We start from the raw sequence: 27,297 nt of genomic DNA, 5'->3' as shown, positions 1-27,297 counted from the left end.
AACAGCATCTTCTAAGTGTTTAGGCTTCTCGTAAATATCACTTATTACATATTTCTGTAGTTGTGAACTTCTGTACATGCGCAGAAATGCAACGCTTACTCTGCATGTGCCACCAAGTGTTCTCAGTATTCTAACGTATTAACTCATCTATACTCAGAATAATTCTGTGAGTAAGCGACCACCAATGGCCCCCCATTTTCCACAGGAGGAAACTGAGGCACAAAGCAATCAGGCCATCTGTTCAAGGCCCCAGCCAGGAAGTGGCAGGGCCAGGACTCAGCTCCGCGGTTGGTCCCGCCACTGCTGCTCCCATCCCGAGGTCCCCTGCTTTCTAGGCAGGCGTCTCTGTTTTTGGATGTATTCCAAGTGCCCAGAATAATGCCTGGCACAGAATGCTCAATAAACCATTGAAGAATGAAATGCAGTAACTGCCTACACTCTGGGGAACAGCGTGCGCTTCAGAAAGCTTGCTTACTTGAGGCACCCTGTCCAACTCGTGTGCAAACAAGGACCTAAGTGCTGAGATGACGACCAGAAGGCACTCAAACACAGGACGGACAGGCTGTCTAATGATAAGGAGGATTCTGAAGGATGCAGAGTGAGACGTGCCCCATATGAGATCCACAGGGACTACCAAGTCAACAGTTATCAGTACAATAGACAACTAAAACGGGAAGGGAAAAAAACCCAAACAACGCAGTAACCTGCTACAACCTAAGCTACCCACCTTGATACATTTGCAATGCAGGTGAAATTATGCCGAAAAGTTGCCTAAGAGTTTATCAGCAAAGAGTTTCAAAGTTTTAAAAGAGCCCACTCTTACATCTTTTCATGGAGACGTTTCCGGGGACCTGACGTGCTTGGTCACTCTGGACTTGAGAACAGAAGGACGGATGGGCTTGGGGCAACTATGCAGCTTTTTGTTTAATGGGGTCCCCTCACCCCCAACCTTGTAGATGCTGGGCAGCATCTGGAACGTCTCAGGAGTATTTCACTTGTGCTCACAGTAACTCCAGGAGTCAGGCACAGGCACGGCGCCCACTCTGTGAAGAAGCAGGGCCGTGAAACAGGAAGGGGCAAGCATGGCGAGGTCTGGACATCTGGTCACCCATGGCATCCTGACTGACTGTGCCTGCTGCCCCAAGAAGGGCTGGAGGACGCAGAGGGTGGAGGCCAGGCTGGGGGGAGGCTGTGCCGGACAAGCCAGGCCTGGATTAGGTCACCTGTAAGATGCCCTGCTATTTCCACATTTTCTGATCCAACAGTTCAGATTCCATATATCTGGAATATTCTTTTCCTCCCCTCTTCCGAGAACTGACCTGCTCAGATTAAATACCTATCATTCCATGAGGTTTTTCCTTCCTTGAAAAAAAAAAGTCAGCTCTCCTTCCCATAAGCGTTCACAATTTAAAATACTTCTTCTCTCAGTCACATTCTATCTCACCATTTCAACTTCCATATTAGACAGTACATTTTCTAAGAGTAGAGACTGTCAGGTTCTTCTTCTTTTTTTAACATTCCTCTCAAGGGTGTCCCAAGCAGTGTTTGCTCAATAAACACCTCTGAATCAAATTTAGTTAGGGACTGATGAAGGTGGCAACAGATACATTTGAGGAAGCAACTTCAATCAGACACTTTAGTGGCCAGAGTAAATTGTAGTTTAAATGTAATTAAAACTTAGTATTAGATCACCTAAAAAAATTAGAATTTTTAAGATTACAAAATGGCTGTCTTACAATTGTTGACACAAGAGACTTAAGTGAAAAAGCAGTTTTGCATGGAAATGAGAAATTAATGCTCCTAGGAATCCCTTGTACATAACTGGCAGCTACACTGTCCACTATTATTATTTTTTTAAACACCCAAAACATTTTGTATTGGGATATAAGTCAATTCCACTATCATTAGTAACAAGAACATAGCAATGTTTCAAGAAGGCTCCGTGGAAGGATGCTGACAATGGCCAACCACCTATTTTGCAAACATTTTATTCTGCTTGAAAACTGCTGCTTGTAAGATTCATAAGACCTTTATCAGCAGTACGAATGATGTAATGCCAAGAGTTCCAGCAGTTTACCATCAAGCATTTTGTATTTAAAAAAAAATCCTGACTGCAGCAGGCGGAATCTCGAAAGGAAATGACCGTCCTTTCAGGCAGTCTGAACAGTTTCTGTTTATTAGTTTATAGCAACTCTAAGAGAAGGTGGGACTTTCTACCCTTGTCAGTTAAGGACCCTGGGGTTGGAAACAAACCCAGGCGACAGAGGAAGAAGTGATCCTGGACAATCCATCAGGAGATGAAGGCAGGAGCTCACGAAGGGTAGACCGTCACAGCAGCACGTGGAAACACTCCCACATGGAAGGAAACTAATAAACGCACAAATCTGGCTTCACTAGTTTTACATATCACACTAGGGTTTATTACGGCTAAACTATAATCCCCCTTCTCAAGTATTTCTGTCAACCAGTTTCATAAAACTGAGGTTGCTAGATAACAGTTTTAAGCTAATTTTCTTTTCATTTTATTAAGCGTTACAAGCCAAATTTGGAGTATGTCATGCTATATTATTCGTCAATAAAAGGTTGAAAAATTAGTTTTACAGGCTGCTATGTGCTTCTCCGTATGTCCAGTTCACACAAACCCCCAAATGGCTGGACTGTGTGATGACAGTCACTCTAATCTCTCCACCACGACAGCACCTGATGGTGGAGAAAGCCAATGACTTTGCTTTTTCTTAAACGACTAGAGAAAACTACCACCAAATATTTAAGGATGGAGTATCCCCAACCTGATAACTCCCAACGATAAGGATATAAACAAATACCAGAAAAGGAGGATATTTTCAATAACCAAAAAAAGTCACCAAGAAATGAGATGCAAGAAAGAGTATTTACTGGTTAGGTACTTTTTTATAATAGCTGCATCAGGCCTGGGGTCAGTCTTCATCGCAATATAAACTGCTAGGGCTGTTTGATCTATGTGAGAAATTACAGCATTTGCAGCTTCAACAATTTCGTTCAGTCTTTTCATTCGTTCCTGAGGAGGAAAGAGAAGAATAAATAAGAAAAAGGAAGTATCTCTGAGCAGCCGGACTCTGAGGAGTGACAACCGCGGTGGTGCAGGAGCAGGCGGGCTGCAGGCCAGGGCCGGGTGCCACCTCCCAGAGTGACCTTCATGACCACCAGCACCTCTAGAGAACCTGAGCGCAGACGGGAAAATACCTGCCCCTACACTCCCTGCCAGCAATGAACAGTAAGACTCAGCCAGAGACCAAGCTCATAGAGACGTTTTTCTCCAAGGCAACCCCTTTCCCGGGTATCTTATCAAGACTTAAGAAATGTGATTGGCTATGTTACCCTGGTTGCACACCACACGCAAACAGGAGTAAGAAAAGCACTAGCTGATGAGTCTCACTTTGAGGACTGCAGTGTGGCGGCCCCAGGAATCTGCTCCCATCGGTACCTTCTGGCTCACGCTCAACCCTTCAGGACTCTGAGCTGATCAGGGCTATAAGCACCGTCTACAGCCACGGCTCCCATCAGGAGCCGGTCCAGTCAAGACAGCTGGGAGCTAGGACAATCGTTAAACACACAGGAGGATCACTCTGCTTCTGCTGCAGCTGCTCAGGCTTCCAGGAGGCCAGGACCACTGCCTTCTGCTTCCAGCTGTTTTCAGGTCAAGGTCAACAGAGCAATCCTTAGGGTTTCCTATCTCCTCTTTCTCCCATTGACCGAACAAGACCAGCTAAGAATATTCGTTCAACCAAATGATATAGTAATGGCCAAGTCCAGAGCTTTAGGAAAATAGCTCAACAGATCATTCAAGGTGAGGAAACATGTTTTCAGTCACCAGGAAGAGATGATCAGGACTGGATCTTTATTTCAAATGCAAACATTATATAATACTGCAAGCAAAGAAATACACTCATAGTAAAAAATAAGCATGCCCAACCTTTTCAGCATCCAACTGATGAAGTCGTGCAACGTACAAAGGAAGGTAATTAGGGTACGTTTCCTTCAATTCATTATAAATGTCACTAGAATCCAGCCTATGGAAATAAGAAAGAAACAGTCATTATTTAGTTCTTTTAGAAAGAAAAAAATCTGTCACTCCTATTTAATACTGTTTTGAAGCTCCAGTCAATATCCTAATGCATCGATCTGAAATATAATTATTAACAAAGATTTACAGGTAGTATAAATCCATGTCTCTAGAAAACCAAAAGAATAAAACTGAAAATTATTTCAATTATGAGTTCAATAAGATGGCTGGATAAAAATAAGCATCAACAGCTTTCCTACATACCAGCTACAACTCAATTTATTAAAAGGAAGCAGGAAAAATTCAGAAAGAGTTAAGATGAAAAGATCTAGAAAGGTCTAAGATCTACAAAGAAGGAAAATTTACACTTTCTTGAAAAATCTGAAGTCTTGAATGAGTACAGAGACAAATGTTGCATGTTCCTGGCTAGGGAAGCTGAGTAAACTATATTCTTGCTGATTATATGTTGGGAGGAACAGCAGCTGAGGTTGGGGTTTGCCACACTGGGTGTGATGTCACTGCTTCCCAGAGCGGGCAGGGCCTCGGGGTCTCAGCGGTGCCCGGCCGGGCAGACCCTCCGCTTCAAAAGCAGAGGCTGAGCAGGAGGGAGTCCCTGCCTCTCAACCAAATTCACCCAGGACTTGGCCTCAGCAAATGCTGTTCCTCCATTGTCTGCGTGTTCCCGGGATCATTTCCAGATGCCTGAAAAGGTGGTTTTAAATTTGCTCATAACCAAACTGTAACTGGAAAACCAGGATCCGCCCACCTGCTACGTGTATAAACACAGAGACAGGTAACAACGGGACACTGATGATCTCCGCAGAGTGGGCAAACGGTGACAGGTTTTCTTTGCACCTTCCAATAAAGTTCCCTTCCAAGAGCAAATGAGGATAGGATTAAAATAAAAACTCTCATTACAAAGGGGAATTCAAAAATAAACAGAATTACAGGAAAAATTTAGAAGCACCTGCAATCCTATTCACTGTTGACATTTCTGAATACAGTCTTTGCATATTTACTAAGGGCTGTTGCAGCTGGGAAAAGAGAAGTAAACACTTGGAAGATTCAAAGCCATTTAGAACTTACTTTGTCATCCACTGAATTTTAAGATCTCGTAATGCTTCGGTGAACTCTTCTTTCAGATCTTTCTCTTTTTCCGAGTCTTTTTCCTTGTCCTTGCTGCCGTTCTTAGTCTTTGTTGGAGGAGATATCAGGTAATAATGAACCGGGATTACATCCTGCGGAGAGAGTCTTAAATTAACACGCGTGATTATTTTGCATACTTAGAAATCTTCACTAGCTGAACAGCACGTTAACACGGGCTGCCCCTGAGCGGTACTACATTGCACTTTGGATTCTAAGGGCCACAATGCATCTCAAGTTCCAATCTGTGATCAAAGTCATTTTCTCCCAAACTTTAGGGAGATGATGCTTCTACTATCTCCTTTAAAACAAAGGAAATAAGGACAAATTTTTCCCCATGTATGTGTATTTGGTATTCTTGGTTTTCTGTGAAAGATTAACTACAAAAAAGTACTGAGCGATCCACATTTTATTTCTGAGGAGGGAAATTAATTAGAATTGAAAAAAGGAAAGATCCTCTTTTCTAAGTAAATTTAAAGAGAAATTTCTTTCTTTATTCAACTGAGACCCCAAGACGTGCAAGGTAATTGCTCTAAAACAAAGCAGACAAGGGCCTTCAGCGCTGCGGGAAGACAGCCAACAAATGGGGTAACGGGTGAGTAAATAAACAACTTGGGTAACGACACAGAGTATCAGGAGAACAGACCAGGGTGAGGGCACGGTGTGACAGCTGGGTAAGGGGGGCTGGTGGTCAGCCTGTGTAGACAAAGTTGTTAACAGAGACAGTCTAAGGAGCTGATGTCTGAGCTCATGGAGCCTCAGTGACCTAAATGAGAGAACTGCAATGAACCTAAAGAACCAAAACGAGGCGGGGAAGGAGCACTTGCAGGGACAAGACGAGCAAGGGCAGAAACTTGAGCGGGGGCGGCAAGCGCAGGGCGAGCTGCTGAGACTCGGGCGGTGGCACAGGGAGCTGAGCTGACAGGACACGGTTAGAGAGGATGGGGGTTATTCTGAGCCCAACAGGAGGAGCCGGGCGCAAGGCAGTGGCATGATCAAAGATCTGTGCTCTTGGCTGACTAACACTGGATCCTGGATGGATGAACCATTCTGGTTGGCGCTTAAGAACTCTTTGATACGATATTTGGAGACTGGATGACAGAGGGCAAAAGTGGAGAGAGAGCGGAACGAGTTGGCAAGAAGCCCGGGTTTCCTGACACAGCTTGGAAAGGAAGAACGGCTGAGAGAAGAAATGAACAGACCGGGGATGCCCCGTGAGTGCAGGGCCGATGGTGTCTGCTGGGGTGCTTAAGATGAGGGGCTGGACGAGACCAGCAGGGGTAGAGAGAGGGAAGAGAGTGGGCCCTGGTGTGGGCCACAGCGCTCCATCGCGGGGGGACCGTCTGAGGCCACCTGAGAGGTGGCATCAGACGGGAGAGGGAACTGTCAACCTGGCTGCACAGTGGCCATGGGCACTGACGGGGGAGTGCCTGCAGGGGAGGAGGGCAGGGGGTCGGCAGTGAAGGCCGAGTGAGAGGGAGTCGAGGAGAGAAGGGGAAGTAAACAGGTACAGATGGTTCTGAGAAGTTCTGCTTTGACGAGAGCCCATGTAACTACCTCGATCTGCATCTATTTCATCAACGTGTACATCTGCTCTTGAGAAAAGTTAACGCGGTGTCTGGGCAATGACAGCCCATGTTATACTTGCTGTTTTTGACCCAATAACTAAGCGGCCCTAATTACATCATTATTAAGACAACTTCTAAAATTCTATCTTCAGGTTTATAGTAAAAGTGGTGCTATGCTAAAATCTTGTATGTGTTTTCATTAACGGAGCTGCTGCAATTGAAACAAATGGCACTTCTGATGTTTTTAAGGCCCCAATCACGTAATTTCAGGAAAAAACTCTGCACGGGTTGAGCCACAAAACAGTACTGGCTTCATCTTTGCTAAAACAGGCTTCTGAGGTGTGAATGCTACATAAAATACGTCCATTCTGACAGCTTCCACAATTAAACTTTACCTGGGGGTACTGTAACAGGAAGCACGGGAGCCACTGGGTAGCAGTGCTAAGAAAACAACAACTGCTGTTTCAGGAGGACTCACTCCAAGCGCAGAAACCCACGGACGGGGAGCAATCTAAGAAATCCACTCTTGGCCATTCTGGCGCCACACAACCTCTGAGGTCAGGGGGCCAGAGCCCGTGGACAAAGGCCTCCAGAGACATGTGAGCCCGGGGAGAGGAGAGGGTCCCTGCCACCACCCTGCTCACCCTTCCAGGTTCACTGTCCTGGGTGGGCGCTGGCCTGCGCTGGAGCCAGGTCAGAAGTGCTGGCACCCTAGAGTCAATGATTCGTCACCAAGTTCTTAAAGGGACAGACACTGTGTGTCATCTGTGTAGCAGAGGCCGCACACCTAAGACTTCGAGGGGGAAGTGACTCCAACCTCTGCCCCACTCCCTTGGAGTCACGCTCCTGTGCGGTGCTGGACTTGCCCAGAGGAGGGCACCGGGCAACCAGCACTCCCTCTGACTGAATGTGCGTCCCCCTGGGGAGCCCGCCTCCTCGCCTGAGCAGGGAGAGGGACAAACTTCAGGAGGGGAAGCCTCTCTGTTGTGAGGCAATGCCTCCTCTGAGGCCCACAGGTAAGGCATTGGCTAAGATGTTTTAGTAAAGAGAGAAAACAGTTGAATTTAAAATGAACAATCCATTAAACAGAACTGATGATTAACAATGAACTCTAACAAAGATCTATATATAGATAGAGAAAAACCATATATAATAGCAACCATAAACTACACTGAAAATGCAAGAGACGGGGGAAGTTAATGATGAAGGATCTTGATTAGGTAATCAGCATTATATACATTAAATATATAACAAATTAGTAATTATAAATGTTAACACTGTCCTATAACAAAAGTTCAAGACAAGCACTACTTTTTATTATTAAATATTATGGACATGGCAGTTTTAATCCCCAACCAAAAAAAAAAAGTTATTTTTTATTTATTTTATCATGGTCATCTGTTCTTTTTGTCAAAACATATTTTTACAACTCAACTTCTAAAGGGCTTAGTATAGGGTCAATTTAACAGAAATAATTTTATACCATTAAATCAAAAGAAATCTTGATTATGATTTAAAAAGACAGTCAAAAAAGACTGTTCAGAGCAGAAATGCTAGAAGTTTCTCTACAGCAGACAATAGTAAGCCTTTTTTTAAAGAAAAACAATCACTCCAGCTATTCACAAAGAATTTCAGCAGTGTTTGAATTTATCAACAGTTAGAAAATCAAACCTATCTGCCAAATCAGTAACTATTCTTTGGACAATAAAACACACCACCATTTAAATTCTGGTTCAAAACATAATACCTTTATCTCTTAAATTACTTAAAAAATATAAATTCAAAATTTTAATATCTTCACACAAAGTACAACAGCTATTTTAAAAACTAATATCATATTTGAGTGCTATTTATGATGTTAACTATATTCTTTCACATTACAATGAACTTAAAAATGGGTAGCATACATTTTCAAATCAAAAGTCACCGAGACCCAGAGGACAAATCCACTGAAGATTATGTACAAAAAGTTGGTATTTTGTTCAGGTGATAAATTATATATATATAAAATTTTATAATATATAATTAAAATATAAACTATATATTTATATAAAATATATAACATGAAATTATAATTTATATAAATTTATATTATGTAATTATATTATATATATAATTTTATCATTGTAATGCGATTAGAAAACTATAAAAATGATTATTTTTAAAATAAGAGTGTCCCATGCACTTGCACTGAAGACGTGGGAGAAATGGAGGCGGTGACTCCAACTATCAGCTCTAGAAGCTTCCTAACCACAGGAATAAGGTTTCTATTCATATGATAGTTTCTTATCTCAAGTAATCTAATACTAACAAAATTCACCAAAACTCCCGAAGACCAACCAGACTACACAACAGGAAGAAAACACCCGCTCTGCCTTTGAGACGTGCACCGTCTTTTGAGTAGGCAGAGAATGCCCGCCCTCATTCTCTGAAGCAGTGGCTTTCAGGATTCAGGATGTTTTCAAAATGAATCAAAGATCAGCTACACACAAAATGAAATTACAGTTTTGTGAGCCTGATGAACTGACACTTTGTTTCCTTCTGTTTTTGTTTTAACGCTGGTTAAGTTCCACTGGATGAATCGGCAGGGCCTTCCAATGGGTCAAGATGCTCAGCTGAGGAATGTGGTCTTCAGAGAAGACAATGTTCCTTTATCCCCCTGTGGTGCATTTTGTTTGAACAGTCTTTACCGTCACATAGTAATACAGAATTTCAGAAGTCATTTTAATAAAGACAATTGATCTTTTATAAAATGGTGAACCCCATTTTCAGATCACTATGAATTTTCTAGATCACTAGAAACAGCATTATCTTTTGTTTCTATCTCAAAGCACTAACTCTCACCCTGCAGTACTTACTGCCTGAGCCATACATCTCTACAACAATGCATGATGTCAGCAGGTCCTCTTCTCTAAAGTAGACTTGAAGGAGAGTTTTTCAAGTTAAATTTCGCTCCAGCAGCCAGTCAGAGACTGTCTTAAAAAGCAGCAGGGAAGCAGGTCAGGTCACTTACTAGTTATGGTCTTAAGGTCTGCTCGTGCTCAGTGTAAGTTTTAATTTGGGGCCAACAGTTCTTAACTCCTGTTCCTGCTACACCTGCTGCTCTTTTTGTCTCTGCCTTTCTAGAACTAAGAAGACGCAAGGGCAGGAAATACACTTCACTTTAAATATTTTAATAATATTTTATTAATCAAATCATCCCACTTAAGAAATGTCTTTAGACTTTAAAAATAACTTTGTCATATATAGCTAAAAAAAAAAAAAACACAACACATTCATCTCTCTATATGATTTTAGAAATTCAAAAGTTCAAGTATTATTCCTTGGTTACGTAGAGTACGAAATGAATAGTATTAGAATTTTCTCTATACACAAATAAACCAGGGGTCTTCAAGAAATTTATGGCAGGAAACAACATTTCAGAGAGCAGTATGTCAACACTGATAAGCTAAAAGCATTATACTGCAGAACTCAAAGAAAGGAAACTAAGGGAGAGATTTTTTTAAAAAGATAATAGTGACAGAAAAAGAAGTTTAACTAATATGCAAATAAGGCTTTAAGACATCTTTGTAAAGAACTGACAATCAGTACCTTTTTAAATTTTCCTTGTCGTTTTGCGGCAGACTGCCCCTGGGAGTTAGAAGGACATTCTGTAAGAAAACATGCAAAATCTACACAGGATGGTGACACCACCTCTGCCTAATTCTCGTCCAGCTTCCGTTCTACCTGGATGTGTCTTAGAAGGGTCAGGTCTGTCACCAAAATGGCAGGCTTTTAAAGAAAGCAATCCCGCCACTTGAATTGTGTTTTTTGGGAATAAAAGTGCACTCAAAAATGTTATTCCTAAGGGTCAATGTATTGCAACAATTTGTAAAGCAAAATCCCATCAGTTATCACAACAGTTTTGAAGACGTTAAAAGTTAGCTGACGGTTCAGAGCCGGATTTTCAAGGACATCACAGCAAGCACACACGTCCAGGCGCTAGGACAGCATCATTCGAGGTGACTGGGAGCATCAGGGAGGAGCAACACGGACCACAGTTACCTTCGCCACCGCCCAAAGCTTAAGAAACGCAGGCCCAGACTGAGGTCAGATGAAATAAACAATGTGCTGCGAATGACAATTAACTCTATGGCTTTAGGATTCCTCAAGAAAATCTACCCTGGTAAGTAATAACTACAGCCAATCCCGTCTGCTTACAATTTAATTTCACAATGGCCTCTTAAAGAATACAGCCAGGAAGCAGAGCTCTGAGTGGCTAAAAGCGAACTTCCACGATCACAATACTCTTCTGCCTTACTCATTACAGGCAGCGGACACTTCAGAAGAGTTGTCTGGATGAGAAGCCTCGCTGGTGAGGCCCCAGAGCAGAGGCAGCAATGTTTCCCTTACCGGAAAATGAAATCTCCCTAAAAAAGACTACTAGGACTTCTCAAAATCAGTGCATCTATGAATTCCAGAAACTACGGATTCACTGCACATTACACTGAATGTTTATAACTTACACTAAAGTACACATAAGCAAATAGTATGAACTGAAGTAAGACTCAAGGAATGTTAGGGAAAACAACTCCTAAGGACAAAAGTCACAACTGATGACACTTCTCTGTTAGCAAATAAACCATCTTTGGTTCAACAGTGGTTAAAAAATCAATGAGCATACTTGTTAAGATGTTTGAGATCTATTCATTTTGATAACAGCACTCATAAATTCCAGAATTAAGTGGTAGATTTACTTTGTAAGAACTAAAGCTGAAGAGAAATGTAAAATTGTTAAGAACGACAACTTTTATTGGCATGGAGATGAAATGACTTTAGGACAAAAGGAAATATACCCACATAATAAACACTGTTCTCACAATAAATCTGTAATGAAAACAGATGGAAAGCAAAACAGATACCATCAAACCCAACATTTACCTCTAAAATATAACAACCAGATATGTTTTTAACAAGAGGCGCAATTTTGAAACTACAACACCAAAAGAAGAATCTTGCAGTTATCTCTACAATTACACAAAATTCCCATAAGAGAAAGATCTGTGCAAGTGAAAATTACTGCTTATTAGCAATAATTGTTCTGACTGGTTTTTAGAAGTCACCCAAGAAGATCTGATTTTTTCCCCTGTATCCACAATACTACATTCTTAAAACTCAATAAATTCTCTAATTTTAAACATCCCATTCACTTAAGACAAGTTTAATCTGGATCTATGTATTTCATGGGAAGTTCAAGTACAGTAACCGTGCAAGAGAGGACAGGTTCAAGGCCCAAGAACTTAGACTTGGGAAAAAAGAATACTAAATATATAAAAATACAACCAAACATTAATTAACCTTTACTAATAACTTGGGAAAAAAACTATTAAATTTCATTTTCTAGAGAGATCTTCTCTTTTACTGTAATGTGGAATTAATTTCCATTTTTAAAGAAAAGGAAATTTTAGAACAGGCAATTTCAATTTAAAAAAAAAACAAAAAAACTACTTACAGCTTTCTTCCCAAGTTCAGTCTTTGACAACGTTAAGGATCCTGTGAGGTAGCACCCAGGCCCGGCCCCTTTAGGTACTCTAATCGGAAGATTCAAAAGAGGAGAAGAGGAACAAAAGAGAGAGTTTCACAAGGGGAATTAGGGGGAAACATCACAACAACTGCATCCTGAAACGATCCCCTTGGCTAAGATTTCAAAAGCCAAAGGGAGAAATAACTTATCTCTAAAGGGGCATGACAACGCAGTCTAAGTGTAGCCTCAGGCAATAAACTAGCACTTTAAAGACCACAGAGAATCAGACAGACACTGAAAGCAAGTCATGTTATCACTTACTTGTCATCGGGTAAGGAAGTGACAAAGAACGGCTGGTTGTATTTGGGGGGTAACGTCAAGTTACTTGATTTCTTCTTTCCTAGAAGTGCAAGGCTATGATTCTCATGGATATCTAAGCTCAGGGTATTAGACAACCTATGAGAAACAATGAATGGGAGATCTTTCAGACGTTCCAGATCACTGATTTGCTCGTGACGGATCTGCAGTCGAATTGTGTAATCTCCTTTCTCCAGTTTCAAGGAATACTGCAAAAGAAAAGTATTTGGGAAGAGTGAAGTTGAGCCACATGAACGAAAGCCATCACCTAGGGGACTGACAGTAGACGCCCCCTTACACAGCGCTCAGTGTGCGACGCACAGGGCACGTTACGACGCACCCATTTACACGGGCAAAACATCCCGACTGTGCAGGTGAGCAAGGGTGAGGGCCAGAGTCGTCACGTGACCTGGCCGGGTCACGTGCAGAGTAGAGAATCAGGGAGCTGAAGGCGGCTCTGGCTCTGGAGCCCTGTGCCTCCTACAACAACAGGCTACTCCTACGCTCTCAGCTGACTCCGTCTCCACTCAAAGGCAATGACCTCCCTGTTCATGGGTCTTCATAGGCACGTATAAAACAACACGAGAATGAGCGAAACTGAGGTGCTGTGTAATATCGCAGACAGACACAGACGCTTGTTTCCATACACACGACTGGTAACCTTTGGATTACATCCAACACGCCACCCCGCTTACTGCAGACAGCAGAAACGGGAGCCCGTGGACATGAAGGAATATGCATCTACTCAGCACTGTGCTCCATCCAGTCAAGCTGCTCAAGAGGATGGAACACTGTCCTCTCTGTACCAACAGGTTCTTCTGAGACTAAAGCAACCGCAGGAGCGGCTGCAATAGTAACCCGTCCGCACTCGGGACACGTGCCTGGCCTCGCCGTGATGAGAATGGAAACCATTCCTTAAGTGACTGAAACCCTACAGAGGTTATTTTTACTATTTAGCACTGAATTATTAATGTTACAGGAAGTATGTAATTTCTTGGTCATAACATTTCAATCAGGGATAAAATTCTTATAAATGCTAGGATTAAGAGACTGTTTTCCTTCCAAACGACAGTGCCAGGCACAGCACCTGGCGGACAGTCAGTGATCAGTACTCAGCCCGCCGACAAGGAACACATCTCAGAGTTCTAATAACCTGAGGACAGGTGCTCAGATCCAGTTCAGACCTGGGACCACTTTTCAGTGCTCATGTATCCTGATGGTTTGCTCTCAGCATTCAGATGGCAGTGAGCACAGGGTCGGAAGGAGAATAATGAAAGGCTCTGCCAGCCAGTGTCCGTGAGCGTCCTTCTGGGCCCCTCTTGACCCAAAGCCAGACGGAGCCCAAAGGTGCAGCTGTGCAGCTGCAGCAGACAGAGGAGCTGCCAGCCTCGTGTCAAGCACTGAACACGCATCACAAAGCAGGGACGTCACCAGAGCAAGAATCCGGGCTTCACTGGCTCAGGAAACGGCTTCTGTGAATTCTAAAAATCACTGCCCACTTCCTACCTGATGAGGATACGCGTCGCCGGAGCCCATCTGTCTCTTGTTCTGGTCAAATATGATCCAGAGCTGACTGTCGAATTCTGACTCATACAATAACTCACAGAGCAGCGGGCAGCTGGGGGTCACTTCCCCGCTTTTGGGCTGTAAAAAAAAAAAAAAAAAAAAGAATGATTACTTGAAATGGTTTATACGATTTCTAACAGATCTGTAATACTGTTATCGATGAAACTTACATTAAAAGTATCAAACACATTTTATTGAGGTAACCAATCTTAAAAATGCAGAACACTCAGTATTTAGGGACTAAAAAAACGTATTTCTCCTTTACAAGGTTTAAAAAACACAAACCTAGGTAACTGCATTCATTTATAAAGCAATATGTATTCTTTAGGATGCTTAATTCATTGGTTTTTAATAAAACAAATATATTTATAAGGTTGAAATTAGACAATCCACCAGTATCAAACCTCTCCCCAGCGGTAGCTCATATTATGCTTCAATAAGAGTTTTACTAAAATCTTACTGATTCTCCATAAACTTCGATCTGACATTTATGCTCATCTCAACTACCTTTACCACCCATTCAACCAAGGAGCCATTCTGACATCTCACTGTGTCAACACAGAGAGCAAAGAGGCCCAGTTTCCTAATCAGAAGGCAGGTGGCTTCGACAAGACACTGAACCAGAGGACAGGCACCGGAGGACAGATGTCAGTGACGACAACTAAGACTCAAAGGTCAGGTCGCCACGAAGTAAGAAGTTGTGACTTCAGATCTGAATGGTGCTTACATCATTTATATCATAATTTCCCAAAGAATAATTCTAAACTAGCCAGTGTTATTTATTTGATTCTATTTCATATATATGTATGTATACACACACACCCCCATTGAACACACTGTCCTTCCCTTTTTTATGATTTATAAAAACACAGAAATTTGTTGCAAGGGTATACCTGATCACACAAACACTTACTTGATGAAAGTTGTAAGTCAGGATCATCTCATAAAGTTGACGATTATTTGGCAAAACATCTCTCGATCCTAAAGGTTTTGTTTTTGCACTCAGTGGGCTGTAATCAGACAATTGCATAAGAGTCAAAGGTTCATTTCAATGAGAAAAAACTATGAGCAGCGAAAACTATGGCAAATCACAATAACTGATAAATGAGCATTCCTGGACACTATCCTTCCCAGTGTATTTTATAACACTTTAATCATTAACTTACATAATTCTTTATTGACCAAACCACAGAAACACACAAAGTTAAAACTCTGCAGCATTAAAAAGGTAACACCCTTTTCATGATAAAAACATTTTCAACTACCAACTAAGAGTCCTAATGTAATCAGATCCTGGTACTAGCGTGATGATCCTTAATGGGGCTGAAGGACAGGTCTGAACGCAGACAGTCCTGCCCTCGTCACAGGGTGGGTCCTGTCAGGTGCCCCCGAGGGCTCCAGGTGCATGTCACGTAAGGTCTCCCCAGAGACCTGTCCAGTTTTCTAGGCTGGAAAGTCATGCAGTGAATTTTCATCTCCAGCCTTCATGTGACTTAAGGAAAAAAAAGACCCTTTCCAAGGAGCGCAGAGGGCCCTCCCACCCCCTTGAAACCCAACACTGTCGCCCTGAAGCACGTAAGATACCGCAGTGTTTGCACCCAGCTCTTCAGAGTTATGCAGGGAGCCAGGTCTTCATACTTCAAGGAGGACTGCACGTCAAAACGGTTGATTCCTTCTGATGCATGCTACGAAGGATATTTATCAAATTAGTTTCTCCAACTTACTGAAAATGAACTACATTTTAAAATACTTAAACCTCAAATAAATGTGTCAAAGTTTGTAAGCACCCATTAAAAAAGACTATTGCTATTTCCTGAACATAGGTAATGTCCCCATTAAAATTTAAATCTAACCATCGACATTATTTCACAGTGACATGCATAACTGACCTTGAAAATGATGGAAAGGTGAACTTACAATGTTTAACTGTGGAGCAGTACATACAATCCCATGGAAAGAAACAGTGTAGTCAATGTTGACATCGCTGAGACTTGCCCACCAGCGAGCAATGCAAAACTCGATTGCTTTCCCACCCTACAGAGAAAAATGAAACATACTGTAAATGTGTGAATCACAAAATACAAACAGATTTGCACAGAGAGAAAACTCCAAGAATCTTGTTATTAGCTACGCCTGCTGCTGCTGCTAAGTCGCTTCAGTCATGTCCAACTCTGTGCAACCCCATAGACGGCAGCCCACCAGGCTTCCCGTCCCTGGGATTCTTCAGGCAAGAACACTGGAGTGGGTTGCCATTTCCTTCAGTGAATGAAAGTGAAAAGTGAAAGTGAAGTCGCTCAGTCGTGTCCAACTGTAGCGACCCCATGGACTGCAGCGACCCCATGGACTGCAGCCTACCAGGCTCCTCCGTCCATGGGATTTTAGCTACGCCTGGAGTTACCCAAATCAGCTGCAGAGACAGAGCACAGGTATTTAAATACACAGTTATCTACCCATAATCCTAAACTGCTTGTTGTAAGAGATCTGAGACGGTTTCCAAGTACATATAATAAATTAACAGTGAAAACAACCAGAATAAAAACAGGACCAAAGGAAAAATCATTAAGAACGATGGCAAGAGAAGGGGTATGACAGCTGTGTAGGAATTTTCAGTAGTCACAGGTAGTAGTCTTGGGCTCAGAGCTGCCTGGCAACCATGGTCAAATGAAATTATGGTCCCTCCCTTCTTTCTTTTTATTAAAAAAATCAGAAACAAAAGCTGTTCCTTGGATACTGAGTTTTCAATTTTCTAGTAATCAGTGTACTCAGTTCAGTCTCTCAGTCATGTCTGACTCTTTGTGACCCCATGGACTGCAGCACACCAGGCTTCCCTGTTTATCACCAACTCCCTGAGCTTGCTCAAACTCAAGTCCATCGAGTCAGTGATGCCATCCAACCATCTCATCCTCTGTTGTCCCCTTCTCCTCCTGCCCTCAATCTTTCCCAGCATCAGGGTCTTTTCCAATGAGTCAGTTCTTCACATCAGGTGGCCAAAGTATTGGAGTTTCAGCTTCAGCATCAGTCCTTTCAATGAACATTCAGGTTGATTTCCTTTAGGATTGACTGGTTGGATCTCCTTGCAGTCCAAGGGACTCTCAAGAGTCTTTTCCAGCACCACAGTTCAAAAGCATCAATTCTTCGGCGCTCAGCTTTCTTTATGGTCCGACTCTCACATCCATACATGACTGCTGGAAAAACCATAGCTTTGACTAGATGAATCTTTGTTGGCAAAGTTATGTTTCTGCTTTTTAATATGCTGTCTAGGTTGATCAAAGCTTTTCTTCCAAGGAGCAAGCGTCTTTTAATTTCATGGCTGCAGTCATCATCTGCAATGATTCTGGAGCCCAAGAAAATAAAGTCTCACCGTTTCCATTGTTTCCCATTTGCCATGAAGTGACTGGACCAGATGCCATGATCTTAGTTTTCTGAATGTTGAGTTTTAAGCCAACCGTTTCACTCTCCTCTTTCATGTTCATCAAGACACTCTTTAGTTCTGCTTTGCTTTCTGCCATAAGGGTGGTGTCATCTGCATATCTGAGGTTATTGATATTCCTCCCGGCAATCTTGATTCCAGCCTGTGCTTCCTCCAGCCCAGTGTTTCTCATGATATACTCTGCATATAAGTTAAATAAGCAGGGTGACAATATACAGCCTTGACGTACTCCGTTCCCAATTTGGAACCAGTCTGTTGTTCCACGTCTGGTTCTAACTGTTGCTTCTTGACCTGCATACAGATTTCTCAAGAGGCAGGTAGGGTGGTCTGGTACTCCCATCTCTTGAAGAATTTTCCAGTTTGTTGTGATCCACACAGTCAAAGGCTTTGGTGTAGTCAATAAAGCAGAAATAGATGTTTTTCTGGAACTCTCTTGCTTTTTCCATGATCCAACAGATATTGACAATTTGATCTCTGGTTTCTCTGCCTTTTCTAAATCCAGTTTGAGCATCTGGAAGTTCGTGGTTCACATACTGTTGAAGCCTGGCTTGGAGAATTTTGAGCATTACTTTGCTAGCAATGTTAGATGAGTGCGATTGTGTGGTAGTTTGAACATTCTTTGCACTAGAAAGTTTAAAGATGAATCATATTACTGAGTTGGTGATGGACAGGGAGGCCTGGCATGCTGCAATTTATGGGGTTGCAAAGAGTCAGACACGACTGTGCGACTAAAGTGAACACATACAAGAACACAAGTGAAAGTTTATCTTCTCATCACTTATCTTCTGAGAAGAGATAAAGATAAGGGATCCAACTCAAAACACTAGGTAGCAAGTTTGAAGAAGGTCACCAGTGTATTCCCCTTCTAGAAGGAAGCCCCCATTTCTCACACTATAGGTTAAGTGTGGAAATCTGCAACACTGAAGTAATTTGTAGGAAGGAGTGGCAGTTTTCACCTATAGAGCAAATTAACCTCATGGATTCTTAACAACAGGGCAGTAATAAAATGACTAAAGTAAATAAAAAAGTCTTAAATATGGAAATAGTCTACCATACAATGAGAAAACAATCTCAACCAGGGTCCACTTTGTCAAGTGCCAGCATCTAGCATACCAGAACTTTCTTTTGACTAAATTATTTAGGAGTTAGAGAGATTAGTATTTACCTCACTTGGTCTTCACTTGGTCTTAAGTGCCTTAGTAAGATGACCTATCTTCTGACATTACTCAGCATTAATAAAACACACAGGCCCAGAGTGCTCTGAATGCAAACTACCAAATCAAATCAAAATACTTAAGTCTTAGGTCACACCAAGGGCTTTCAGGTGGCTCAGTGGTCAAGAATCCTGCTTGTCTGCCAAGGAGGAGACTTGGGTTCAATCCCTGGGTTGGGAAGAGGCCCTGGAGGAGGGTGTGGCAACCCACTCCAGTATTCTTGCCTGGGAAATCCCATTGATATAGGAGCCTGCTGGGCTACAGTCCTTGCAGTCACAAAGAATTGGACACGACTTAGCGACTGAGTAACAACAGCTCACACGAAAGACAAATGGAAAACAGTTTTAGGATTTCAGACTGTTAATTAAAACTTACTAAGACTGGAAAAGCTTCAGTGAGCGTTCCCTTCTCTGGAAGGGAACAAAATTTGTAGAATTCGTGACTTCTGTACGCTCTCTGCTTCACAAGCTGCACTGCGTGGAGGACGAACTTGGCAGACACCTCAGAAGAACAGGAGCACACGGTGACCTCTGAGGCGAGAAGGCAAGAGGCAACACTGTCACTCAGGTTTCAAAGGGACACAAATTCCGTAAGGCCTACGCCTACATTAGGGGAATCAGCTATCAAGAATAAAATGATACATTCAAGTGAAACCTGCATATTTCCTTAAAAACAATGAATTGACAGAATATTAATTAAGATGAGAGGGTAGGAAAGTTAGCTATGGAAAATAAACAAATCAGGATTTAAGTGAGCAACCGCTATGCTACAAAGAACATGAAACAGAAGCGGTCCACAGATGGACACACAATTATCCTAGCTGGGGTATTTTAAAAATCTCTTCCTCCTCTGTTGCTAAGTTCAGCCTTTTCTCTTACTTTAGCTAAAAGCCAATCAGTCCCTGATAAAGAGGACTTTACTTTTAGAAACCTCTGTTTGTTACCATGCCAAAGTTCCATTAGTTTCCCTCTATTCAACTTCACTGATAAGTTTTCCTAATCTCTCCCCCTTGGTTTATCTGCTCTGGCCTTCAGAATCCACATACAGATGGGGGGGGCAGGTGGTGGGAGGGAGTTTCAAGAGGGAGGGGACATGTGTCCTGACTGATTCACGCTGTTGTATGGCAGAAACCAACACAACATTGTAATGCAATTATCCTCCAGTTAAAGAAAAAAGCAAAAAAAAAAATGAAAAACAAAAAACAAAAAAAGACAAATGGGCAAGACAGACTTTAATTTTACTTACCAGCCCATGTTGCACCCTCAGGAACTTCAATAAAATGCCTTCGAATCTGACCAGGTTTAAAATGTACATCTGTCAAGGCTAGGTCATAATGTGTTGATTCATTTACTCTAAAAATTAATAAAAATTAATGATTAAACATGATACTCTCATTAAAAAGGGCTTCATATTGTAAACCAACTGGCACTCTAGATTTCAACAGCTCCTGAGAAATGAACACAGGAAGTTAAAGGCTGGGAACAAAACGGTATGCACAGTATCATCTCATCTTTGCAACACTTCAGCAGAGAGAACTGGGGGGAGCCCAGTGTAGATGATTTTTCTGCTTTTTATTCGTTTTATAATTTGTCTATAATACACCCAGACACACAGTTCTTTTTTGTTGCTGTTGTTAACGGAATTCTACAACATCCACATAATTTTCCAAAAACCAGAATCTGGACTGTTTTGAGTCTAAAATGCTAAAATCAAAGGCAATGTTTTGTGACTCTGATACTGTCTTATCCTCTGAAACTGCTATTAAATTTAATCCCTTTTGTAGCTTCAAAATGCACCCATGCCAGAAATGACACAGTATGAAGAAAACTACTTTCATAGGATTTTTAAAAAGGATCAGGGAAACCCCAAAGTCAAATGTTTACTTATCCACACTGGAAAGCTAAAGTAGACACTAAGGACTAACTCTACTCAGTGTGACGAACATTTAGTGAGTGCCTACTCCATCGGGGGCACAGCTACTAGAAGCTACAGACGCAGCAGTGAATGTTCTGTTTTCCTTTTCCTCGGCCAGTCCCGTGGGACAGAGCGCCCAGCAGAGATGCTGAACGCAGCATGCTCTGGGAGGCGGGGAGTGCTGGTGGAAAAGATGCAAAGTGCTTCATCTGTGCGGAGTGGTCCCAGACAGCTTCCATCAGGAGAAGAGGTCTTGGCCGATTCCTGAATCTTACACGTTACCTCGTCTAGTAAGTTCCTGTCGGACTTGCAGGGAAAACGCGGCTGAGAATTTAACCGTTCTGCATTTCCTCACCTGTGTCACTAGTTATCTCTGTTTCATTCTATGCTTCATACAGGCTGAGACCTACTGCATGTTAAATATTACTATGCAACTAAGTCAAAAGAAAGTGCTAACTCACGTTTCCCAGTTTCCAGAACTCCCATCTCGGTCTTCCCCTTCCTGTACTGGACCATTTTTTTGTCTGTTCTGTACAGTGGGCTCCATGTGGGATTACATAAGATGCAGGCCCTGAGTCTTCTGTGGGCTCACAGTCAAATGGGGTCAATTAAAAATGACAGCACACTGGCTCAAGCCTAAACCACGGGCGTGTAAAAGCGAGAAGCAGCAGAAAGGAAGGACTCCCTTCAGCTGGGGATGACCGGGAACCTGCCTGGTCGCTGGGTTAGGAGACAGGGGCCTAACGCAAAGAATCAGCTGTGCAAACAGGCCCGTCCTGGAGACAGCGGAAAGGTCAGCTCTGGTGAGCTCGTGGGAATGTACAAAGTGGTGATGGAGCCGCAGGAGACACGGGCTCTGCAGGACCACCGCTGGCCAACTGCAGAGCAGGATGCTCGGGCGAGATGCTAAAGGACCTTATACGGAAGCAGTATGATCAGACCTGACCCTTCAGTCCGGGGTGGAAGGCAAGATGAGAAGGGAAGAGCCTGGAAACAGAGGGGACTAGAAATGCGGAAGAACCAGGGGACAATATGATTCCAGAGATGGGGGTAGCGGTGGCAAGGTCGGGGTGGGAGGGGACAAAATCACTGTCAGGACACTGCAGAGGCTTCAGGCCTCCAGCCCAGGCGGTCGGGAGGGCGCCGTCACCCTGGTGGAGGGCAGATGGCAGACGCCATTAATCCTCCTCCCTGTGAACAGGAGCAGCTGACCGACCACATGCCATCTTGGATGCTGAGCAAGGAGCAGAACTAAAACCCAGTTCCTTGGTTCTGGCCTGCGGATCCTTTACAAGCTCAGCCTGTTTCCATGAACAGCCACCTCACACTTACACGAACAGCACACTGCTGGTGACTGGGCACTTACTTTGCTGCGATGACCGCGGTGATGGGGACTCTGAACAGAGGACCTGCGTTGGGCGACGCTATGTCATAGCCACATACCTTGAGAAAAGAGTTAAGTGTCAGTATCCACAAACGAAGCTTCTTTAAAAGGAGAGAATGAAAGAAGGTGGACCTACTCACAGAATAAATTAATCTCATATTAAAGGTGAAACGTCCTAAGTAAAAGCATCAATTTTCTGATGTCACAGCACATATCAATGGCAAACAGCCTGAACAACTACATGCAGGCCAAGCCTTGACTAACTCAGACTAATGGGTAAACGGTCTGCCACACAAACACTCCGCACAGTGCAAAGAAGGCAGAGCAAAGGCGCACAGGCCGTACCTCCGTGTAATGCAGTCCTTCCCGTAAGCCCCTGGGGTCCACGCGGATGTTTACATGTCTGCACTGGTTCATGAGCTCCAAGTGGCTGGGACACTGAACCCACGACGAATTCGAAGTTAAGGCTAAATGAAGCTGGAGGGATATCTTCTCAGAGTTTTCTGGCATTAAAAAAAACAAAAAGTGAAGATTAGCTCTGTTTTCCTCTTCCATTTTAAAACGTTCTGTAGTCTCTCAAGAACATTCAGCAGCAGGAAAGCACCGTTGGCTATAAAATGTAGGAGGCACAGGCTCCCCAAGCACAGCCCACACACACCAGTCACACAGCCTCCCTCACACGTGTTTCAGCACGCTTGGTGCTTGGGGTCCATCCACACGCCTACCCAGCACGGCCACAACCTTAACATAAGGCGTTTAGCGCTGTTTTCTCATACTGCGTGCAGTCAACAGAATCTAAGAGACTCCTAATTTACAGGCACGACAGTCTTGTTTACATTCACTGAGCTGGGCTTCTCCCTGGTTGCTTCTGATTTTCCCACTCTGCAACCAAAATCTGGCTCTTACACTCAAGCAGTAAAGGTGGGAAAGAAAAGGCATCTGACGCTTTATGATCCACAATTTAATTAAGAGCTCTAGGTGACTGAAGGCCCATTCTATTATTTTCTTGTAATCACACTGCTAACTCAACTGCCACTGTATCAGGGTCCCCAGTTGCCATCAGTTTCCCTTTGCTCTGAAATGCACAGTAATATTAACATTGTTCATTCCTATCTCCTCTTTAAAACATCAGCCTAAACAGCACCTCTCTATTACAGTACAATTCAAACCAAAAATGTGAACATGTGAGCTTACTCTCTGGCTATCACCCACCAGTATTTTCTGGAAATACAGGTTCAATGCCAACGCCATGATCCGAAGGTGCGGCCACCTGAACAGGATCTCGGAGGTAGATGCCACGGTTAGTTCCCACAGTAACAGTGAAACCTAATTTATTAGCGAACGATGTGTTCTGAACGAGGTAGTCATAGGCTTTATCAACCTAATTAAAAGGATACAAACAGTAAGATACACATAGTTGGGTCAAAAAAACCTTCTGTTGCAAATCACCCATTTCATTTCAGTTATAGCAAAGTACAAGCAAGAGTCAGCTTCAACATTCTCCTCTCTGAACTACATGACAAAGCCCATCAGGAGGACAGTTCTACCTCACTGGACAAAACCCTGGTCCAGCCACGGGACTCACCTTCCACTTCACCCTCTTACTCCCAAGTGATGATGCTAGGAATCCTCCAAGTGCCATTATGCCTGGTCAGCTTTTACCTGCTGCCCTCTGCCATCTCTCTATATGTCTTACATCAATTACATTTCTCTATCTTACCACCACAAATTCAACTATAAAATCTCTTTTCATACCTTCTTCGTTTATGGTTCAGAGAACTACTCTGGCCATATAGTCAACAATTAGAAAAACTCAATCACTATAGTAGGGATATTATCCAATAACAGCTAAAATATTATCCTATTGATCTACAGCCTGCTTCTCAAACGACAATACCTGAATAATACCGTGTCCTTGGGCAAATACTTCTATGTTGTCAGCCTTCACTGCAGTGTTTTCAAGAGCTCTTCTGACCGAATGAACTGTGTAGTTAACATCATTAGCTTTCAGACCTAAAATCAAAAGATGAAATCAAGAAACTAGTGTTTATTACAGAAGACAGTTATTGGAAACGCTTCCCCAGCCTCCCCCACCCTAGTATGGATAATGTGTACGTTTTCTGCTTTTAATGTTTTTGTGTCTCAACACTCATTTTTTAATCTTTTTTTTTTTACAGTATGACTCATAACACAACGACTTCATTCAATGAAAACTTCCGCATGCCCACTGTGACACAGCATGAAGGTGGGCTCGGCACAGGGACCAAAAGGCATTCCAATCACGTTTTCCTTAAGACAGTGCTGGTCAATCAACATGGTCACTGGCAGAAGGTCTCAACCAGGGCGCACAGGATGTACACCAGGGGTACGGAAACAAGCCAGAAAGATGCTCAGGCCCCACGCAACCAATCAGCACCTTGGAGACCGGATCCCAGGAGGCTGCTGACAAGCCTCCTGGTCGACAACAGGGACAATGAGGCTGCGGGTGACTGTCTACATGACGCGGAGGCCACCCAGCCGCCCACCTTCTGATGTTGACTGTTTTGAGGTGGAAGCGAGTAAGATGGCACGCCTGTCCTCTCCAGAACTAAACATGCAAATACTCATGAGGAGTGTAGAACGTGAACCAAAAAACATGGGAACATGACGGCACTTTAAGAGTCAACCGAAAAAGCAAACAATTTTGTCAGGATCTGGAGAGGCGATGCTCCCATCAGAACAGATACTGGGTTGGCTCTCAGGGAATACACGGGCGTTCACAGGGCCAAGACTCGGCGGGAAAGGAATTCCAGGCAGACAGAATAGTGTGCCACAGACAAGAGGCACCAGCGAGCCCGAGATGCTTGGAGAGGCTGCACAGTAGAGCGAGAGTGGAGCCCAGTCAGTGCCGATGGCCCCATCCTCCACGTCAAGCATGCAGCCGCCTGCCCATCAACCTAGAAAGTCCCGCCTCCCCATGGTCCGGTTCACCGGCTCCATGGCAACGCTTCCTACCCTCTACTATGTCAAGGAAGCGATTTTTTACTTTGTTCATAGTCTGTTCCTCCTCCAACTTTAATATCAACTCCACACAGGCAGGTCTTTTTGATGTTTTGTTCCCTACTTTAGCCCCAGGCCAAAATAAAGCTTAATAGTCAGTAACAGCCAATAAATATGCTTGCTGAGTGAATGCACGTTCAAACCATTAAGATCCCATAAATGATTCTCCACCACTTTACTGTGGGCCAGGTCATTACCAATTCAACCACGTTTTCTTGCCCTGAGAACTTTAGAGAACAAAAATATCTGTCTGCAAGAAGAGAAAGGTACTCAATTACTTTTTATGGCTACAATTTGTCTTTATTTTATGCCATCAAATTTATTTTATGAAACTGTCTAGACACTTCACACCTCCTTAAGCAAGCTTATAAACAAGGAAGCCGTGGATTTTACAACTAGGACTGAGGTGAAGCACAGGAAGGACAGAGGATCCTGGCACGCTGCAGTCCATGGGCTCAAAGACAGACACCACCGTGACTGAACAACAGCAAGGCGAAGTGTAAAATGATACTTTGAAAATCCATTTCTCCGTGTCACTTCTATCTCATTAAGAGTACTTAAACTGACAGAAACATGTGGAAGAGCCGACGACTCGCAGCTCCAGCAGGAGACTCTGCGGCGGGGTTAGCTGGGCCGCGGGGAGGCGCTCCTCACCTGACAGGACCAGGGCGATGCCCCCGCAGGCGTTGGGAGACGACATGGACGTCCCGTTCATGAGCTGGGTGCCCCGCAGCGTCCAGTTGGGGACGGAGGCGATGGCGCCGCCCGGGGCGCTGACGCTCACTCCGAGGGCCCCGTCAGCGCTGAAGGAGAGCAAGGCAGAGTCTGCTTAGGGAGGTGGGCACTGGGCCAACGGGCAAATGAACTCAGGGCAAAGCCCTGCGCTCCCCCCAGGCAGTCGGACAGAATGGCTGTGACAATCCCATGTTGGGAAGACCCCTGGAGAAGGGAAGGGCTACCCATGCCAGTGTTCTGGCCTGGAGAATTCCACAGACTGTGCAGTCCATGGGGTCGCAAAGAGGCGGACACGACTGAGCGGCTTTCACTCCACTCCACTTCCACGCGCAACCTACCTGGGGCCTCGAGAAGACCACGTGTACTGATTTGCAGGTAACTTCTCTCTCAGAGAGTACTCGGCAACCATCATATCAGGAGAAACGTAGGCGCCGACACCTGCGGGGGGCGGGGAATGTGGTCACTGACAGAAGGATACAGAACAGGGGTCGCGACTCGAACCCCACTGCTCCCCCAGCCGTGGGATCCCGGCGAAGCCCCTGTTCTCTGGACACCACCGTTCTCTCTCACAAGATGGAAAGGTGAAAAAACTTAACGACCCAGGCAAGGTCACTACATACCAGACACTACATGAGGTGCTGCGCTTTTGTATATAAAAATACCTACCAGCACTATTATGTGGACTAAACAGGATAATGTAACTAAAAGTGTGTGTATGCATGAAAGAGAAAGAGAAATGTGTTTCAAACTGTAAAAATATAACTTCAGAAAAATAAAGGAATTAGTTGATTGATCTTCATTTTTAAATGGCCATGGTATAGAAAATTCTACCCGTGAAATTGGCAGTAGCCTCCCCTGCAAAGTGGCTGCAGTAACATGCTACGGTCTCCTAGATAAACGTGCAGATGAAACTAGTTAAGACTCTGAAATCACAGAACTCAGAGATCAAAGTCAGGTCCTTCATTCCAGGGATGTGCAAACAGGGCAGAAAGGGGTTAAAAAAATGTACTGAAGATAATGACCGGCAGAGACAAGACTCAGAATCCAAGACTATCAGCTCCTCATTCTCCTTCACAACACACACATCTCCTGGGTAGAAGGCTGGACAGAATGAGTGAATTAAGAGGACTTAGGTCAACAGTGCTGCCACATGAAACTGTAGTCATTTTGTAGAATTTAGGTTAAAGTGTTCTGCCAATGCGGGGATAAGAAAATGACAAAATGCTGAGCGCTGTAGAGGAGCAGTGCATTTTTATCACTAGGTACCTCTCAGGATTATTTTGTTTCATTTTGTGTCCTTAAAAGTATCCAGAGATCTGGAACACACAATGCATGAATCACTGGCAGGCACTGCTGTCTTAACACACGATTTAACAGAATTACTTTATCAAGAGATTTTAGG

The 27,297-nt window shown here is 43.5% G+C and overlaps 1 protein-coding gene across 5 annotated transcripts in view; it reads right to left on the bottom strand.

Annotated features, from left to right (window-relative positions):
* Positions 1-27,297, bottom strand: part of TPP2 (tripeptidyl peptidase 2) — a 58,277-nt gene that overhangs the window by 5,576 nt on the left and 25,404 nt on the right. Inside the window, exons 10-27 of one of the 5 annotated variants that reach the window (XR_015138447.1) lie at positions 26,234-26,333; positions 25,815-25,963; positions 24,019-24,134; positions 23,334-23,502; positions 22,467-22,624; positions 22,104-22,180; positions 20,069-20,175; positions 19,199-19,353; positions 16,097-16,213; positions 15,764-15,864; positions 15,093-15,189; positions 14,120-14,257; positions 12,578-12,822; positions 12,245-12,323; positions 10,345-10,383; positions 5,129-5,280; positions 3,953-4,049; positions 2,896-3,037 (exon numbers count right to left, since the gene is read on the bottom strand). Coding sequence is in view for 3 of the 5 variants with exons in the window: in XM_086330527.1 (XP_086186653.1) it covers positions 2,907-3,037; positions 3,953-4,049; positions 5,129-5,280; positions 10,345-10,383; positions 12,245-12,323; positions 12,578-12,822; positions 14,120-14,257; positions 15,093-15,189; positions 15,764-15,864; positions 16,097-16,213; positions 19,199-19,353; positions 20,069-20,175; positions 22,104-22,180; positions 22,467-22,624; positions 23,334-23,502; positions 24,019-24,134; positions 25,815-25,963; positions 26,234-26,333 (2,227 nt within the window). In the remaining 2 variants the exon portion in view is untranslated. Of the gene's footprint in view, positions 1-2,895; positions 3,038-3,952; positions 4,050-5,128; positions 5,281-10,344; positions 10,816-12,244; positions 12,324-12,577; positions 12,823-14,119; positions 14,258-15,092; positions 15,190-15,763; positions 15,865-16,096; positions 16,214-19,198; positions 19,354-20,068; positions 20,176-22,103; positions 22,181-22,466; positions 22,625-23,333; positions 23,503-24,018; positions 24,135-25,814; positions 25,964-26,233; positions 26,334-27,297 lie in introns of those variants that run through there. The other 4 variants (XM_086330527.1, XR_015138448.1, XM_086330528.1 and 1 more) reach the window with 4 other exon arrangements.

Source organism: Bos grunniens, chromosome 12 (genome assembly GCF_055505025.1).
Source record: "Bos grunniens cultivar Pamir isolate PY7600 chromosome 12, Bosgru_T2T1.0, whole genome shotgun sequence".
Taxonomy (NCBI): domain Eukaryota; kingdom Metazoa; phylum Chordata; class Mammalia; order Artiodactyla; family Bovidae; genus Bos; species Bos grunniens.
This window is presented reverse-complemented; position numbering and strand designations above follow the sequence as displayed.